Below are 18,860 nucleotides of genomic sequence, written 5' to 3'. Positions count from 1 at the left end.
CCAGAAGAGGGAGAGAGTGGGTCATGGAGTAGGGAGCAGTGCAGGGGAAGAGGGATGGGGGTGATCTAAGCAAGAGTTTTCCTGTTGTGAGCAGTGAGTCATTATATGGTGTCTTGTCAAACCCTGCCTCCAGCCTGAGGTGTGTGTTCTGCAAGAGTTCATCTGTCCCTCTAGAAAAGCATCTGGTAATAGAAATAATAAAAGCAAATAGTGGCTTCTTTTCTCCATTTGATGCAGTTGCAGTCTGCTGGAGAAACATAAGTAAATGGCTTTAAAAAAAATGCCGTTTCAGATTTTTTCCTGCAAGCTCCACTTGACAAATTAATCTGGTGGACAGACAGGAACAAACTTTAGAAAAAAACAATTTCATGTTGTTGGCGTCGCATCTCCTCTTAGTCTAGACTGTTCTGTATAATAAAGGGAGAAACAGGTTTAAAATCATATTCATGAAATGTCTGAGTTTCATAGTCTTGAAAACCTTATTAGGAGTAAAATTTTATTCTCTGTGTTTGAAGCTGTGTTCTTTAATGCATTAAGCCTTTGGGCTTAATGTGATTTACTTATCGTTAAGCAGTATAAGAAGATGCTCAGAAAAAAAAGTTGCTAAAATGAATTTACTCATTAATAGCTATAAGCTCATTGTAACTGTTCAGACAACTTTTGATGTAGGTACCCATGCTAGCTATAGAGCCTCTTTCTGTGGACAAGTCCTGCCTGACTACTTGAGGATATCAGTATTAAAACTGACTGGAACCTTCTAAAACCCCTGTGAAGCTGGAAGATGGTGACAAGCCCTGACTGAACACATGGTCTTTGTACATCACGTTACCAACAGTCCATCCACTCTGATCAGAGCTGGGAGCTGGGGCTGTATTTCTCCAGTCACTGTCCTAGTTAAAGTGTTCATCTGAGCAGGCCTGTTCTGTCAGCCTCATTGCCACTGCTTTCTTAATACAGGTTTTCGTGGTCAGTCAGAATGGAATTGTTACTGTATAGGTGCTCTGAAATTATGGAGGCTTTGAAAGTAAAATGAATACGTGTAACCATTCACAGTTTGCTCCTGCCTGTTTAAGTTGCTCAGAGATGAACTATGGCGCTGGCCATTGAACAGCAGTAGGTATGCTGAAATTTGGGGTTGCCTGAAGACCTGTGAGCATGCTTCTGGAATGTTTGCAATGTAATAGGTTATTACCTGGCTGTGATCTGTTCCAGACTTTGGAAAGCAGCAGGTGCTAGGGCTCAGATCAGCTGAATCTTACTTTGCTGCAGTGGTGAGAGTTTATGCCCTCTTGCATCCACCCTGCTCTTCTACCACAGACAGTTGTCCCCAGAGTGCAACACATGTCCATATTCTAGCACTTCCTCTTTGAAAGTAAAATCTTTGATGAAATAACTTATAAAGGCAGACTTGGGCTAAAAGAGAGGCTGAGGTACCCAGAGATACACATTCCACTCTGCTACAGCTGCAGAGTTTCTTTAAATGCTGTGGCAAAACCTGGTAGACATTGTTGGCCAGACCTACAGTACGAACAGTTAGGATGCAAGGTGTGATGATGAAGGTAAGCTACTGGAAGAAATTCAACATACTAAAATAATTTACAAATTGTATTTGGTTTGAGGGGCTACAGGCTTGGCTTCTCTAAAAAACTGCCAGAAGCTTCCCTTATGTCTGAAAGGGCCAATGCCAGCTGGTTTCAGGACGGATATGCTGCTGGCCAAGGCAGAGCCCATCAGGTACTGGCAGTGCCTCTGGGTTGATGTAGTTAAGAAGCATACCACCAGCAGCAGTCGGAACAGAGGAGTGAGAATTTCTAAAAGAAACAGCACTGCAAACACCAAGGTCAGTGAAAAAGGAGGGGGAAGAGGTGCTCCAGGTGTCTGAGCTGAGATTCCTCTGCAGCATTTGTTTGACAACAAATTAAATTCATTTTCCCCAAGTTCAGTTGAGTCTGTTCTGCCCGTGATGGCAACTGGTGAGTGATCTTTCTCTGCCCTTATCTCTACCCATGAGCCTTTCATTATATTTCCTGTCCCCTGTCCAGCTGGAGAAGGCAGCGATGGAGCAGCTTTGGTGGGCACCTGGCATCCAGCCAAGGTCAGTTCACCAGAGAGGGGAAGGAAGGAACCCTTCCTGGGACTTCATTCCAGCTAAGAGGAGCTGAGGCTGGTGTAGCAGGGCCTGTGAAGCCTGACTTTTGTTTTCTCTGTGTTCTCTTCCTGGATCGCTATGGGCTCCCATTCCCGTAGAGCAAGTTTAACTCTTAATTTTGAATTTATTAGTACATAGCTAGATGACCTAATGAAATAACAGGTAAAACATAACAAAAAGCATGTAACACTGGCTGCATAATAATTGCACAAAAATGGGGTAGTTTCACATCAGTGGAATTTTTGCTAAAAATACTAATGTATGTATTTTTTTCTCTCCCAGATAAACATTAAAAATGCTGAAAAAGTTACCACAATAAATAAAGCATTTGCTGAAGTTCAGAAAGAAATCCGGCAGCTATCAAAAGGTACCACAGCAGAACCTCAGAACACTCAGCAGGTAATTTCCCGTTGTAAAAATCTGAGCAGAATGAAAAGAATGTGTGTGTTTAAAGTATTATAATGTGTCTCTTAGGCTGCAGGCAATAGCTCAGTTGGTCAGAGTATGGTGCTGGTAATACCTAGCTGCTGAGTTCAACCCTTTTAATGGCCATTTACTTAAGAGTTGGACTTGATGATCCTTGTTGGGTCCCTTCCACTTCAGAGTATTCTATGAATCTGTGAATTCATGCAGTTGATTTAAAGCTAGAATCCCAGTTTTATGAATTTCATTTGTGTGGCAATGCTGAAACCTAGTTAGCATGTTCAAATTCTATAAAACAACTAAAGTAGAACGAGAAGAGGGTGGCAGCCATGGTGAAGCACACTTCAAAAGCATATTTTAAATTACATTCTAGCTGATTTCTTACCGTTTTTTAAGTTAGTCCCAGCTCCATCCCCTTGATTTGAAACTTGTATCTCTACATGAATACACACAAAGAGGATGAACCTGGCTGTTCCCTACCTGAAGCTCCTGACAGTGCTTTGAAACAAACAGTTCTGCCTCTCTTTGTTCCTGATTCCTAAGCCTTGTATTACCTCATCAGAAGGACCAACACCTGAAGCAGCAATTTCTGTAGTAGAGGTTTTGCCTGCAGCACTTGGGGTTCAAGACAGTATTTCTCCTGCCTTTGTCTAGTTTTTTTTTAATGCAGGCCTACCTGCAGTCTTGCACAAGAATTAATTCATAAAAGTTTAATTCCTGACAAGTTCCTCCATGTAAACTCTTTCTGCTGACTGATGCTCTAGGCACAGTTTCAGGGAGAGAAAGCAGTCCTTCAGGATGAGATGCAGATGAATCCATCCTGCTGTTGGGGGAAGGTGGAGTTTGGAGAACTGGACATGAGTTGCCAGTATGCCTGAGGTGATCAAGTTTCTGTATGGCTGGGAGCAACTAAACAAGTGTCAAATACCTTAAGGAGAGGCTGAGGGAAAAATGAAACGTAAGTGACAGTGCTGCCAGCACAGGATGAAGCCAAGTCAGGTTTCAAGGCAGTTGGAGCCAGTGGTCCTGTCCCTGCTGGCTTGTTATTTATTCCTCCCAAGAATTCAGACTGTACTTTTGCTCCTGTGCTAGTAGGGCTCTACACCACTCAGGCTGTAATAGTATTTTCTCCAAAGTTGCAGAAGTGTTGTTGAGAGCAGTTGTGTTCTAAAAGCTGAGCTTGTCTCAGTTGGGCTGTGTGTTTTACTGGTACGATGCTCCCAAAGCACAAAGCATTTTCTGCTTACGTCTCAACTTCAGTGTATCCTGCAACCCCTCCAAGTTATTGAAGTATAACTGCAAAATTAGCTGAAATTAAATATATAGAAGTCAAATTAATCTTCTGGCCGATGGATATTTATTTAGTCTGGTTTGGTTTTTTTTCCAAGCCGAATAAAAAGTAATTGTTTTCTGCTTTAAACTGAAACTCTTTTTTTTTTTCCAGGTTTCCACAAATCTGGAAGAGGAACCAGCAAACGTGGATGCTGCCACAAGCCTGTTATCTCAGTTGTAATGCAAAATGGACAATGAAGGGCTTGCAAGAAATGAAAGACCACAAATACCGATGGCTTTGTTTGCACAATTTTATTAAAAAAATCTTGTTAATATACAAGTATTGGCACACTTCAATACAAACTACAAACAGACCTTTCCTATCATCTAGGAAAGTGGAATGTCAGAAGTCAGTGTGAGAAACTTAAAGTGCTAAAACAGAAGGCACTTCACAAAATTGGTTCACTGAAACAGTTTAGCATAACTCAAGTTGATACCCTTCACTTTTCAACTTGGCAGTGAAAGCTTCAAAATTGTTTGAAAAGTTAAAAAATCGAAAGCTTCTTGGCAGTAAAGCTTCAAAGAAAATGCTGTTAACTGTGAGCAAGAAGACTAATAATTTTTTTTTAATGATCAAAAAGTTATAAAGTATTTTCACTTTTCTTACTAAATAAAGCTCCAAACAATTGGCTTAGACAGAAACACACTCAAGTGAAAAAGTGCCAGAATTTTTGCTAAGAGCCCTTTTTTCTTGTTCTTGAATTTGTTTTGTGAAGTAGTTAAAGGAAGCAAAAGGAAATATACTCCCAGAGTCAGTGAACTAAGAAGTTATACATTCATTATTCAAATACTTAGGTTATGAAGAAGTCTAGATTGTTACAGTTAGAGGTAGATAAGTAGTCTGGTTGACATAATATCTAATAATTTAGTATCTGCACATCAAAGAGATCACAGACTCCTTCATTATCATCCAGGTTAAAGTTGTAGTCATCTCCGGGAGTAGGAGAGAGTTGTAAGAGAGGAAAAACTGTAAAGCAGGAACAGTTTAGTTTAAATTAAAACACTTGGAAAATCAGCCCTATCACATTTCAGTATGTTTGTCATAAGGGTTAGTCTTAATAATTAAAATAGTCTTGATAATCTGACAAGCTTACTGAGATACATTCCATGAAAACCTGTACTGCATTCAAACTAAGGCAGTAAGTGATGTATCTGCCATTTTTTGCTTGGTATTTTAAGTCAGTTTGCTGAAGTGGAGTGATAGCTGTGGAATATGGGTTTAATTTCTTCTGCAGCAACAGAATTCCTGAGGAGCTTTTGAAAACTAACCAGAAAGCCATAATTTATATTTATATTCCTTTATCTATATTCCTGCTCTAGAAGCAGAGCCTCTTTCCATGTTAACCACATACTGGCACATTCACAGAATCCCATCTTGCCCCTTGGATCTTACAACCACATCTCTTTCTGGATGAGCCCTGAAGTGGTCTGCTTGAGGGGCAGATATTATTACAGGCCTTACAGAATACAGGGCAAAAGGAACAAAAGCAAGTTGAGTTCACCTCTTTGCCTGCCACATCAGTAAGAGTGGCAGAGAGGTAGGAGCACATGAATTTTGTAGTAGCTGTGGTTCAGTGCTGCTCTCATATGGCCAAAGACGTGCAAGAACAGAAATGGGTGACACTTGTTCTGTTAGTGTACCACAGATGGACACGTATCAGTCTGCATCCAGAACTATATTCTGAAATACTTATTCAAAGCACCTGCACAAAGCTTTAGGCAGAATAGAATTAAACCAGATTTATATTTTAAGGCAGCACACTAGTCATCAGCTTGTTCTATCTTTTTCCCTAAATTAAGTACTGATGGGTTATTCATGCAAGTAAGTGCTTTTAGATTAAGGTTTTCCTATTTTGTCTGTTAAATAAAACTGTTGCAGGGAATAGAAAGGGGAGCAAAGACAAGAGTGACAGAAGAGGCAACATGGGAAAGAAGTAGTTTCATACTGACTCTTGGCATCAGATTTAACAGATGCCTTCTAAGTGCTGTTCACACAAAAGTCATGCTGCTACTTGTGATTATTAGAAAAGATGCTAAATACTTACCATCAGAAGACATGAGTTCATCAATAATATCTCCACTGATATTTCCTGTGAAAGACAGGAGCACATGCTTTATGTATGTGGGTTTTTTTAATATGTGTTTATAGCAGTCAACACATTCTTTGCATTAAAACACTGAATTGACAAGTACACTATGGCTTGTGCAGGATAGGAGCTGCAGAGGTAGTATGCCATGTACATGTAAAATATACTTATCTTTGTATCCCTCAGTTTCCTCCCCCCAATACATTTTTCCCACTTAACTCTTTAAAACCCAAGAGCTGTATATATCATGGTATACCATGAGGCTTATCTGGTGGCAAAGAAACTCAATTGTTCAAAATTAGTATGCTCCTCAGTGGCTTCATTAGAAGATAAAGAGAGACCTGTTTTTTCCTCTGTGTAACTCATTGGTAATTTGGTCACAAAGAAGGGCTCAGGTAACCAGTGAAATCTTTAAAGAGGACTACTGCTTCCTACCTGCAGGCTCCTCCATCTTTGCAATGTCAAATGAGTTTGGCTTCAGAATGCAGTTGACATCCAGAGGCAGCAAGCTCTGGTAGTCACTGGAGCTGGCTGAGGCTTGGGCACTGTCTCCAGACAGGCTGGGATAGAGCTCTGGTTCTGGAACGCTGGAATAAGGGGCTGCAGGGGCTGTGCTGTCCTTCTGGGTGCTGCCATCTACACGGAGAGGAAGGCGTGTTAAAGTCTGTTACAGTGAAACAGCACCTGCCCCCAGCTTTGTCTTTTGAGGGAGAACATGGCCAATGTCTGAGATCAGGTGAGAGGAGTCTTCCCCTTCCACAGTCACAGTCACAATTTAATTAATTGTCAATTAATTAAAGGTCAATTAAGGTAATCAGGACCCTCAGGAATGCAGTTGTAATCCAGCATTTTCTTAAATCTTCCTATTACCTATTTACTATTACTATGAAAAAAGTACCTGATATTCAGGCAGTGTCTTACTGTGGCTATGTGGAAGAAGTAAGCGACCTTGTACAATAGCTGGAACTGGTGCCTGCATTATCAATCTCATTAAAAGGTACGTGTTCAAATCATATCCTCCTCCGTCAAGAGGTTTGCAATTTTGCTTCATAATGCATTCTGGAGAAGCACCTCAGAATAATTAACAGGATTACATCCAAAACCTGTTCAGTGTAAGATGGTAAGATGTGAGGGAAGCATCTCTTTCATCAGACAGAAGACGAAGAGGTGTCTGTAACCTCCTGAGAGCTGTTACTAAGGCCCTGGAGTAGTTTTTTAATGGACAGCTGCTACCCTATCCAAATTCTTGATCTTTGTCTATCATCTTTCTTAACACTTTCTTCTTTCCCTCCAGCTGCCTTCCTCCCCCACCCACCAGAGGTAGGAAAACCCCGGGATCCACCTGATGGTGTGTCCGCAGCTGCTGTTGGTGGTAACTCCTGCCCTTGGTTCAGGTCACGTTGTTCTGGGGGATTTGCAGGAGCTGCAGCTGGTTTAAGTGGAGTCGCTGGAGCTGCAGGCTGAGATGGGGGCTGTGCAAGGTCATCAGGTGGAGGAACTGGAAACACTGTGGGCTTGGAGGAGCTCGATTCTTTGTTTATAAGCAGCACATGGATAGGTCCTGAACTACTTTTAAGATTGATCTGGTATTTATTCTGTCCATTCTGTCCCTGTAAAAATAGTGTATTATGAAAGTTAGTGTTCCTTGAGAACTTGGAACTCTACAAAGTGATGAAGCCTAAGATCAGCTGTTTTAGTCCTCAACAAAAAGAAAAAAAAAAAACAAAATCCAACATCACAGCTGCTAACTTGGGTCCTGCAGAGAACCTTACTATTGCCTGAACTGATTCAGCAGAGATGGACAAAGATAGTACCACTGATCAGCTTCATGGCTCTAGCCTTGGATGCTTTTACTGATATTAGCCTCACTAAAAATAGCTTGTGAAACTTCTCAGGTGAATTTCAGCCTTCTATAAGCACAGTGGCTCTCACACTTCATACCATGCTCTCCCACAACTATGTAAACACTATTTAAATTCAAGCGCTGCAACAACAACAAAAAAGTGAAAGATGGACAGAAGTAAATAATTTGGCCTTCTACTTTAATCTTGCCAATTTAATCCTTTTGGCTAAAGTGAGATTGCAGTCTGTTTCTCTATCCAGTCTAGTACCATGAGACTAAATCTAAATTATATTAAAACTAAATCAAAAAGGCTTTTTCATAAGAGATTCATTTTAACAATATATCATAGAAACTTGATACATAAAAGTCACTGAGTTCTCAAGAGAATTCATAACAACTATGCATTATTTTGAAAGCTGCAACATTTTAAAAGCAAGAGAGAAGAAGAAACCCACTTGTGTATTTTGGTTTTAATAGAAGGCAGGGTTCCTATTAGTCTATCTAAGTGTACAAAACTCACTTTTTTCTGTCTGGCCTCCCTCTTCTCAGCCTAAACAATCCTAATAATTTCTCCCCTCCTCTTGGACATGGATAGAGATAAATCCTCTGCTCTGAAACAACTCTTCTTTGCCACTATTGCTCTAGAACACTGAGGTAAACAAGAAACCAATACATACCATTTCAGGTCTAGGTACTTCTAATTGTGTACCACAAGGTGCTTGAATTGCTAGAAGTGTATCTCCTGGTTAAACAGCAATTTTAAAGAAAGTGTTAAGTGTATTTTTCTTATGTCTTGTATAGTATCCACTCAAATGAGAACTGGAAATTCTCTAAGGTCACTTAAAGTACTGTGTTATTTAGCGTATATAAACTTGTGGTAGGATCCCTCTACGATCCAAGTATATTGCATAGTATAAATCACAGAATTCTAATACTAAGATCATAGTTGCAAAAACCTTTTCTCACAACAGTACAAGATTTACCATATTCTTTACCCATTTGTCTTCTAGTTGTATATATAACAAAAGGTGAAAATATTTAACTAGTTCTTTTTTCACAGAACCAAAGAATCATTTAGGTTGGAAAAGACCTCAAAGATCATTGAGTCCAACCTTTGACTGATCGCCACCTTGTCAACTAGACCACAGCACTACATGTTGTGTCCAGTTGTCCCTTGAATACCTCCATGGATAGTGACTCCACCACCTTCCTGGGCAGTCTGATTCAATGCTTAATCAGCCTTTCTTAAAAAAATTTTTCCTGATGTCCACCCTGAACCTCCCTGGTGCAACTTGAGGCCATGTCCTCTTGTCCTATCACTGGTTGCCTAGGAGAAGAGATTGACCCCCACCTGGCTACAGCCTCCTTTCAGGTACTTGTAGACAGTAATAAGGTCTCCCTTGAACCTCCTTTTCACCAGGATATACAACCCCAGCTCCCTCAGCCACTCCTCATACGACTTCAGCTAAACCAGCTCTCTGGCCTAGCTCACTTTATGACTTTGATGACTGATGGTACTACAGAGATTTAACAGAAAGAAGAGGAGGTGTTAACATTCATCTTCAGTGCCAGTACTTCCAAATATCTAAGCTCATGGCTTCCACAGCACATATGACTGGGATCCAACAGCTGTCTGTCACACTCATCTGTGGCTTACTATGCACATGAAAATGTGTTGGTTAAAATCAGGGGACCACATTTAAATGCACAGCATTGGCACAATACTGCAGGTTACTTGCTTACCTGCACATGATTTCCTCTTTGTTCATAACTAATTTGGAGTAATGTTTTTCTTTCTCTGCTTCCTAAGAAACACTTAGGTGAAGTACTATGTGAGCATTGTGACAGCGGCCTCCATGTTTTGTAATGACTAACATCTTTTCAGTAACAGGCCATTTTTGTTAAATTCTGCAGTAGTTTTCTAATCTTGTGTGTTTATTAAAAAAGTCTTCCTTGTGGCAAAGAAAAGACAGTTTTGAGCCTAGCTGGAGGCTAAACAACAATCTTCCCTTGGGTGCCCCAGGATAAGGAGATGATGTCAAGGGAAGTAACCTCTGCCAGCACTTCCCAGCAATTTCTTCCAACCACCTGTACAGGAATCCTTTAGATTTAATAGCAATGGCCCATCATTGACCTTCTGCTGGCTTATTTATACAGCATCACAAGCTCTGTCTGGCCACAGTTGCTACCAGAAAATGATGCAAAATTTAGATCTTCCTGGTTCTTCTGGAGGGTTGGACCAACAAGTCCTGTCTCTGGTTCCATTAATGGCCTGTGGCAAGCTGCTGAAAAGTATGAATACCAAAAAAGAAACCAAAAACCAGGACTCCAGCTGAGCTTCTATTCTATACAATCTATGACTACAATTAGAAAATGCCAGAACTTGGTAGCCATGAACATTATGAGACCTCAAACTAGTAATGATCACTACTGAGTATTTCTTAATTCAAAATACTTGCAGGAAAAAAGCGGGTTAGTTAGCAAGTTATTTTTCAAGAAATCACTCACTTTAGAAATACCGTCTAGCAGCAACTTACCATTGAAGCAGTTGCAGATATCTTCATGGGTGACATATGAAAATGTAATTTATGTCAAGGAACATTTTTCTTAAAACAATATAAAACTAGTATTTGCTGCCCTTCAGAAGTTTGTCCAAACTGAGCCTAAACTATAGCATTATTATTGTCAGAGGTGTAATCAAGGCATTATTTTTGACTTTCAGAATGGCTCATTACAAATAACAAGAGTTCTGTGTTTTAAAGAAAATACCTGTATCAGTAAATAAAATACAGAAAGAAAAATAGTTGTGTATCTTGAACGAGAAAAGATTCTTCTAAAAAAGAACACATAAAATCTTGTTTTGAAGAATACAATTTACCTTGCTAATTGGACAATACAGAATCCAGGTATGAATCAACCAGAATCACACAAAAATACTGCTAGAAGGAACTTCAGAATTCATCTACCATCCTCTGCCTCAGGGTAGGATCAATCCACTGATCAGACATTCCAGATAGATGTTTGTCTTTCCTCTTCTGCAAAACCTCCAGTGACAGATATTCCACCATCTCCCTGGCAGATCAATTCCAGTGCTAGCTCTACCACAAGTTTTTCCTAACATATAACTTCAGTCTTCTTTGCTACAAAATCCATTTTACAGAAACAGTTTCTGAACAGAAACTCCAGTAATTTTTAAGTACTTATCAGTAGTATTATAGATAGGAAGGGCACTTTCCTGCTCCCATTCTCAGGTGTCTGTTTTGCAAGACAGCTAGACACATGCTTACAAGCAAAGCAGCTGCAACTCTCTGGTATTTATATACAGCATGTTTTTTTTCCAGTTTGAAACCCAACAAGCTTCAGGACTTTGTTAATTCCATTTATATTTGGGTGATTGCTTAATCTTTTCAAAAGAATGAAGCAGCAAAAAAGATTAATGTAAAGCACTGGTAACAACATATAAATTTAAATTCTGGAAAACAGTATCACTAATTTCAAATAAGACACTAGGATTATGCTATTGACTTAACAGTTACTGCTGTACACACACACACACACACACACATATATATATATGCTAAATTATTTTCATGTTACCAATCACAGTCATGCGATTAAAAAGTCATGCAAATAAGATTTATATCTTCTTTTGTTAAAGAAAAACCTGAAAAAATACTTGCCTTACCTTGCTAAATGAGTTACATTATGCTTTATCCATTACCTACACTTTAACTGCTGCTTTAATTCTAGATCCAAAATGCACACAATTAATTTAAAAGGATATTGGTGGTTTGTAGAATCATCCATGACGTTCTTGATACTTTGCTGAAGCCACAATTTCTGCTGATCCAATTCTTTTTCTTTTAGCTCTAAATCTTCAATTTCAGCTTCCAGATACCTCAGCCTGTCTATGACCTCTTTTGTATTGCAGCCAGCACCTACTCCTCTTAAAAAGGTATAAGGGCTCATGAAATCACAAGTAAAAATCTAAAGCAAACATCCAATGATAATTTCTTAAGAAACCACAAGTAAAAATCTAAAGCAAACATCCAATGATAATTTCTTAAGACTGTTTTCAACATTTGGAAAATCTAATAATATTCAATAAGAAGGAAATGAACATTTAACCTCCCAGTAGTGTTTTGACAGGAAAATGAAAATTCTTTAATTCAGATCAAATTTAGAATTTTCTTCTACAAAAACTTATCTTCTTTTGGAACTGTTTCGCAGGCCCTAGCTCCTTCCCCTAGAATTCTTATCTTGAGATTTTACCTTCAGAGACCTAAGAGAAAACAGGCATGGACTGTGTGTGGTAGGGCAGGTGGGTGGAGACAGTGTGTCCTGACAGCCCTCCCAAATTCATCCAGGGATAATTTTTCAATTACAACTGCTAGTTATAAAGTAGCACTACAAGTTTTCTGAAAGATTCCCTTCTGTGCGCTTTAAACTTGATTTTATACATCACAGACACAAGTTAAAGGGAAAATAAATACAGTTAATTTGCAAGTTTATTGTACTTCTACAACATCACATTGCTCATTGATTAGCAGTGTTAATTTTATGGTGTCATATGTAGTCAGAAGAAGTAGAGTTAATTTTTGTTGCTCTTAAGCGTGTGAAAATTTGCAGAACTGACATAACTTACTTCCACTGAATGCTGTTTTTTGACTTCTTCTCAATGAGATCAATCCCCTCCAGAACGTTGGTGATATCATAGATCCTTCTCTTCTGCCTCACAGCAAGCGTATCAGCAGCCTGTTGAGAGAACAAGTATCAGCAACTTGCATGCTGAGGGAAAGCCACTCCCTTGGAAAAATGCCATCTAATGTAATTTCAAAAGGAGAAGGTTCCATCTACAAGAACCCAATACCAACAATGAATTCTGAAGTTCAGCACCTGCAGGCAGTGCTACAAAGCACAGGGAGCAGTCCCCTGGCTGAAGGCCAACAGGCTATCTCCTAACAGAGAAAGGAGCTCACAAGGGTTGCAAAGACCATGGTCCGTATCTGGAGCATATTCAACTGCATGGAGGAGCCTGCCATGCTCTTTCTGGAGGACAGGAAAAGGTATGGAAGGCAGGCAGCGACACCTTGCAGTGGGGCAAGCCTCTGAAGCCTGAAGGACATAATAAGTTTATCATTCCTTCCACTGACACTTGAGGTATTACAGCCTTTGTTTGGATTCAGTGGTGCTAGGATACGATATGGGGCTGTAATTTCACAAGGTGGCTGTAGGAGAGCTGCAGTACTTCAGGCCAGCGTTGTCCCTGCACAAATGCCCCTTGCAGGGCGTAAGGGCTCACTCGATGTCATACTGAGCACCAGCACCCTGGTACAGCTGCCAGGGATGTTGCTGCTGACACACAGCCAGCTGTGCAGTGCATCTGAGGGCTGCCACACCTCGCCCCTCTGAGCAAAGCAGCATCAGGCAGAGGTGACCACTTCATGCTTTACTTCTTTCTCTCCTTTTGTGTAACTGATGCAAAGAGTTAAGATAAAAAAAGCAAGTGAGCTACTCATGCCTTCCTCAAGCTGTAGTTACTCGGGACACTTAAATACAAAGATTACATAGGATTGTATATATTAAACAAATAAAAGAAAAATAAAGAGAAGGGTAGGCAAAGACTTCTGAATTTGAACTAATGCAAAAATGCAAATAATTTCTGCTACAGGAACATAATGATTTATCTCAGTTTGTTCCAACAAGCTATTAAACGTATGCTTTTTGTAAGCACATATGGAAGGTACAGCTTGAGACAGCCATAACCTGGAAGGAAAACCAAATTTCTTTGCTTAATAGTACAATTACCTTTTGCTACTGAAATAAAGTTGAAAGGATGAAAAGAAAGAACAGAGATTATAAAAAATACTCTTATAGCCATGAATTATAAACACTGCTTTTTCTCTTTGACAGTGATGTACCCACTAAACACTGTGTTCACTGACACCATTAGCAGCATTTATCTTTTGTATGGCCTTCTGTATGAGTCTTTTAAAATGTTTTCTTAACTAACAAAACAAGATGCATGCAAACACATATTGCAGTTTAGTTCCCTCCAAGGAAGCAGGCTCTATGATCACTTGTTTCAGTAGGTATGCACCTGCTATCTTAATCTGCTATTTCTGCTCCATATGTACACACTGCTTCCAAGGACTGCAAGAGAACCCTAAAAATCTAGCAAGTGACAGAGTTAATGCCACTTGCACAATGCTGAATCAGCACCCCATACATCTCATGGTCTTCAGTTATTCTAGAGGCTGTTTACATTATTCAGTGCAAGGAATGGACAGCACACACAGATGCTATTCAACTTCCTGCTTTTTTCCCACTGCTCCACATATTTACCTAGGACTTAGTATACTACTCATGGCTTGAACAATAAAGAAACTGCTCTGGAGACAGATTTCATTACCTCTCGAAATTTTCCCAAAGGCCTGTCTACAAAATAGAAATGCTTTACTAATCTTAATGTATTTTCAAACTGTACTGGTAGCAAAACATACCAATGTACAAATCTGGAGCTATGAAACCAAAGCTTAAGATACTAAAAAAAAAAAAAAAAAAAGTCACTTCGTATGAGTGTCCAATTTAAAATGTTTCAAAGCTGAATTAATTTTTCCACTCTAAATGCTATTGCATTTTGTAGGCCCAAAGCACAGCTCCCATGAACACCAGCAGCTGATTCACCACTACCAGCTCCAGATCCCCAGGACAGGGGCTCAATTCATAGGAAAATGAACAGCACAGTTACATAGGTATTTGACTTGACTATCACTGTATACAATTCAACCACTTCTATGACATTCAACTACTTACAACAGGAGTTCCAACATAAGATGGGGCCAGTTCCCAAGCTGAGAAGTTTAATCCAGACATTCACTAGCTTTCTAGTACAGACCTTGTAATCTAATTATCTTTTAAAAATTTCACAGATATTTTAAAAAGCAATTGAGAAGTTCCTCCCTGACATTCTAGCAGTCATCAGTGTGATACCTTCTGCCGGGTACATGGATCAGAAATTAAGTCCAGTCCTCCACATAAGCAATTCACTAACAATTTAAATAATTAAAAGAGCTTCCTGACACAAATCTGCTGTCAAAAACACTGTTAAAACTCGTATCTTCTTAGTCTGTGTCAAGAAAGGGACGTCTGCAACAATGGCCCTGCTAACATGAGTGGACATAGCTTCCACATCCAGAACTCTCATAAAATCCTTCTAATGTTAAGCTGCTGAACTCTATCCTTATTGCTCCTAATATCTTCTCATACTTTGATTAAGTATGCATTCAAGCCAAGTACTCATGAGTGCATAGACAGGTTCAGAGCTGGAATGAAGTATCTAAGCACAGAGCTATTTTTTACAATCTCTGTTCTTTCTTTTCATCCTTTCAACTTTATTTCAGTAGCAAAAGGTAATTGTACTATTAAGCAAAGAAATTTGGTTTTCCTTCCAGGTTATGGCTGTCTCAGCTAAGAGGGCTGTCAACAGTTTGGCAAGAGTTTTAAATTGAATGGCACTCTTGCCAAATTGCACGCAGAAGTACTGAATGTCATTACAACATAAAGATTAAGGGAATGTAAAATCTAACAGACAGGCTCTTTCTTCTTCTGTGGAGTACAGCAAGTGTAAGGCAGTTATTTGCTCCTGACCAGTACACTTCTAAAGCAAGCAGATTTTAGTATATCTCATGTTTTGCACTGATGATCAGAAACACTATTTAACCATCATTAGAGCAGGGATGGTATGCTAGAAACGAAGCCCACTTAAGAAATTAGGGCACAAGTATCGTACACTATGAACAGCATCCATTCAGGTAGCTTATCCCTTATCCACTCATCTTGCTCTTTTTCTCTCTTCCCTGCAATTCATGGGTTGCTGCAGATAGAAATTTAGTTTTCTTTCCCTTCTATATCACCCCTTAGTGTTTTACACTTAATTCCATAACTAGATTTCTTTATGTAGGGCTATTCCATGACAAGTATGTCATTATTTTAGAACTGCTGTTGGATTTTAAAGTAAATACAAAATTCAAATTTCAAATGAAGAAAATTCTCACTTCCATTCCCACAATTTCTCAGATGTTACCAGTGTCCAGCACTAAAACATTTTCACAGCTTCCTCTTACACCCTGCTAAACTATAATTATAGAGGTAGTAAAGATCACTAGAAAATGTCCCATAGAACGTATTTTCCTTCTCAATTGCTAAATCACAAAGCTGGAAATCCACCTGTTTTCAAATTTTATTTTCCTTCTAGTGATGGTTTTGCTACAGAAATACCAATCAGCAGCACAACATCAGACAGTCAATACCAGCCAGCAGGGAGACACTTAAGGTGTCCACTGCACGAATAATTTCTTGGAATGCTCTGTTCCATTTCAAGGCTGTCCTGTTCTTCAGTTTCCTGAGCACACTGGCTTAACACAAACACACAAACTGATCTTCATTTTTGCTTAGATATATGGCTTATTTAGGAGAAAACCAGTTTCAGAAATGTAAGTTCTGACTCACTACTTATGAAAGTACCAACAGTTTATGCACAGTTAGTATGTACTTTCAACGAATTGTAATATTTAATTCAGAAACCAGACTCCAATAGGTCTTGAGCAGAAATGCCAGTGATTGGCTGCAATGCTCACTTAACTCTTCTGTGGCTAACAACCCTTTCATTCCCAGCGAGCAGGTACCTTTCTCACTAAAGAGAACAAGAAGCATTGCTCCATCCCACTACACAGCCCAACTTTATTATTCAAGTCAATCCTCTTTGGCAATTAAAGCCAAGCTTTTGGGGCTGATGTCTTTCAAACTGAAGTTTTGCTTCTCAGATTGACCTGGAACATCTCTCAGGACATGACAGACACTAAAGGAAGCTGCACAACAACCCCAAAGATCTAGACATCTTCATTCTGCTTTGCTAGATACAGAAACAGCTAATACTAAGGAGTTCATCAACTTGTCCAGACCACAGCATAACTAAATGAGGAATATAAAACCTATCAGTGTCCTTCCCTCTTCACCCTAAAGTTTCATTAGCCAGAGTAACATCATCAAAGTGCATCCGCTCTGAACAGGGATGCACAAAAAAAGCTCTGAGGAAACCATTCACCTCCTGGGGCCTATTAAGAGTAATCAAAAAACAGGTCAGTTTTCCAGAAAGGACTTCAAGCAGAGCACCAAGCCAGCCTCCTCCTGCACTTTGCTGAACACTTCAGCTGTTCACTGACGACCTTAACCACTTAGGTTAACACCTTTGCCTCAATGCACTGCACACCTGACAGCCCAGAGGGCCTGAGCTCCAGGAAACTGGCAGGACACAGTGGCAAGGATCCCTCCTGCAACACTGGGCCCCACCAAGGTGGGCTGGTCCCAGGGCATCACTGCAGAGGCTCCAGACATTGCAGCCCAAGGCATGCCTTGGAGGCAGCAGGCTGGCTGCAGAGCAGGGTGACAATGATTTGTCACTCCGATGCCAACTCAGCTTCTTTCATTCACACATAATAGCAAGCATAAGGTGGCAATTGTCTGTTTTTCAACATGGTTTTCTCTTGCTTACAGGAGGGGGGTGGGCAAGAAAAAGGTTTAAACAGCAGCCCATACACTGAGTCAGTGCAGGGAGTAACACACGGCAGTGAAAGAAATCACAGAATTGTTAGGGCAGGAAGGGAGCTCTGAAAATCATTTAGTCCAACCCCTACCAAGGCAGGGTCTCCCGGAGCAGGTGCACAGGAACTCATCCAGGTGGGTTCTCAATGTCTCCAGAGAGGGAGACTCCACGACCTCCCTGGGCAGGTTGTTCTACTGCTTTGCCATCTTAACATAGAGAAGTTCTTCCTCATGTTGAGGTGAAACTTCTGTGCTTTAGTCTATGGCCATTGCTCCTCGTCCTGGAACTGAACGCTACGAAAGAGTCTGCCGCCATCCTCTTGGCATGCATCAATAAGATACATATATATATATATATATATATATATATATATATATATATATGTATCTTATTGATGCATGCCAAGAGGATGGCGGCAGACTCTTTCGTAGCGTTCAGTTCCAGGACGAGGAGCAATGGCCATAGACTAAAGCACAGAAGTTTCACCTCAACATGAGGAAGAACTTCTCTATGTTAAGATGGCAAAGCAGTAGAACAACCTGCCCAGGGAGGTCGTGGAGTCTCCCTCTCTGGAGACATTGAGAACCCACCTGGATGAGTTCCTGTGCACCTGCTCCGGGAGACCCTGCCTTGGTAGGGGTTGGACTAAATGATTTTCAGAGCTCCCTTCCTGCCCTAACAATTCTGTGATTTCTTTCACTGCCGTGTGTTACTCCCTGCACTGACTCAGTGTATGGGCTGCTGTTTAAACCTTTTTCTTGCCCACCCCCCTCCTGTAAGCAAGAGAAAACCATGTTGAAAAACAGACAATTGCCACCTTATGCTTGCTATTATGTGTGAATGAAAGAAGCTGAGTTGGCATCGGAGTGACAAATCATTGTCACCCTGCTCTGCAGCCAGCCTGCTGCCTCCAAGGCATGCCTTGGGCTGCAATGTCTGGAGCCTCTGCAGTGATGCCCTGGGACCAGCCCACCTTGGTGGGGCCCAGTGTTGCAGGAGTGATCCTTGCCACTGTGTCCTGCCAGTTTCCTGGAGCTCAGGCCCTCTGGGCTGTCAGGTGTGCAGTGCATTGAGGCAAAGGTGTTAACCTAAGTGGTTAAGGTCGTCAGTGAACAGCTGAAGTGTGGTCGGGCCGCTCCCGGCTCTCGCTCAGGCCCTTAGGACGGGTAGCGCGGGCCTGGAGTCGGCCAGATACGTACGGCGTGTCTGCCTGTCCCCGCCTCGATAGCTCCTTGTCGCTCATTTCACCGTTTGCATTTGATATAAAAACACTTAGATTAATTGCAGACGCTGTTCTCACACCCCACAGGCCAGGTACAGGACACGCTGATGACCTGGCCAGGGGCATAGGGAATTTTGGATGCTTACCCAGCCCCTTCCACTGATGTCCATATATACTTGGCCTTAATTCAGGTACACCTC

The 18,860-nt window shown here is 40.7% G+C and overlaps 1 protein-coding gene across 1 annotated transcript; it reads right to left on the bottom strand.

Annotated features, from left to right (window-relative positions):
* Window positions 1-4,141: 4,141 nt before the first annotated feature.
* On the bottom strand, window positions 4,142-17,583 carry E2F5 (E2F transcription factor 5). Its single transcript, XM_031058494.1, has 9 exons — window positions 17,530-17,583; window positions 12,480-12,589; window positions 11,619-11,780; window positions 10,372-10,415; window positions 8,512-8,576; window positions 7,334-7,601; window positions 6,427-6,627; window positions 5,950-5,994; window positions 4,142-4,871 (listed from the first exon to the last, which is right to left on the bottom strand). Exons 1-9 carry the CDS (start codon window positions 17,566-17,568, stop codon window positions 4,762-4,764), a joined length of 1,044 nt encoding a protein of 347 aa, XP_030914354.1. The 5' UTR covers window positions 17,569-17,583; the 3' UTR covers window positions 4,142-4,761.
* Window positions 17,584-18,860: the final 1,277 nt, after the last annotated feature.

The sequence above is a fragment of the Geospiza fortis genome, unplaced genomic scaffold (assembly GCF_000277835.1).
Source record: "Geospiza fortis unplaced genomic scaffold, GeoFor_1.0 scaffold7, whole genome shotgun sequence".
Taxonomy (NCBI): Eukaryota; Metazoa; Chordata; class Aves; order Passeriformes; family Thraupidae; genus Geospiza; species Geospiza fortis.
The sequence above is the reverse complement of the archived record's forward strand: the minus strand, read 5'-3'. Positions and strand labels throughout refer to the sequence as shown.

Excerpts from the sequence above, each read along its gene's own strand:
- E2F5 (XM_031058494.1), bottom strand. The coding sequence starts at position 17,568 with ATGAGTTCCTGTGCACCTGCTCCGGGAGACCCTGCCTTG. Across the intron at positions 12,590-17,529 it reads CTCCGGGAGACCCTGCCTTG|GCTGCTGATACGCTTGCTGT; the intron begins GTAGGGGTTGGA and ends TTCTCTCAACAG. Across the intron at positions 6,628-7,333 it reads AGCTGCGGACACACCATCAG|ATGGCAGCACCCAGAAGGAC; the intron begins GTGGATCCCGGG and ends CTCTCCGTGTAG.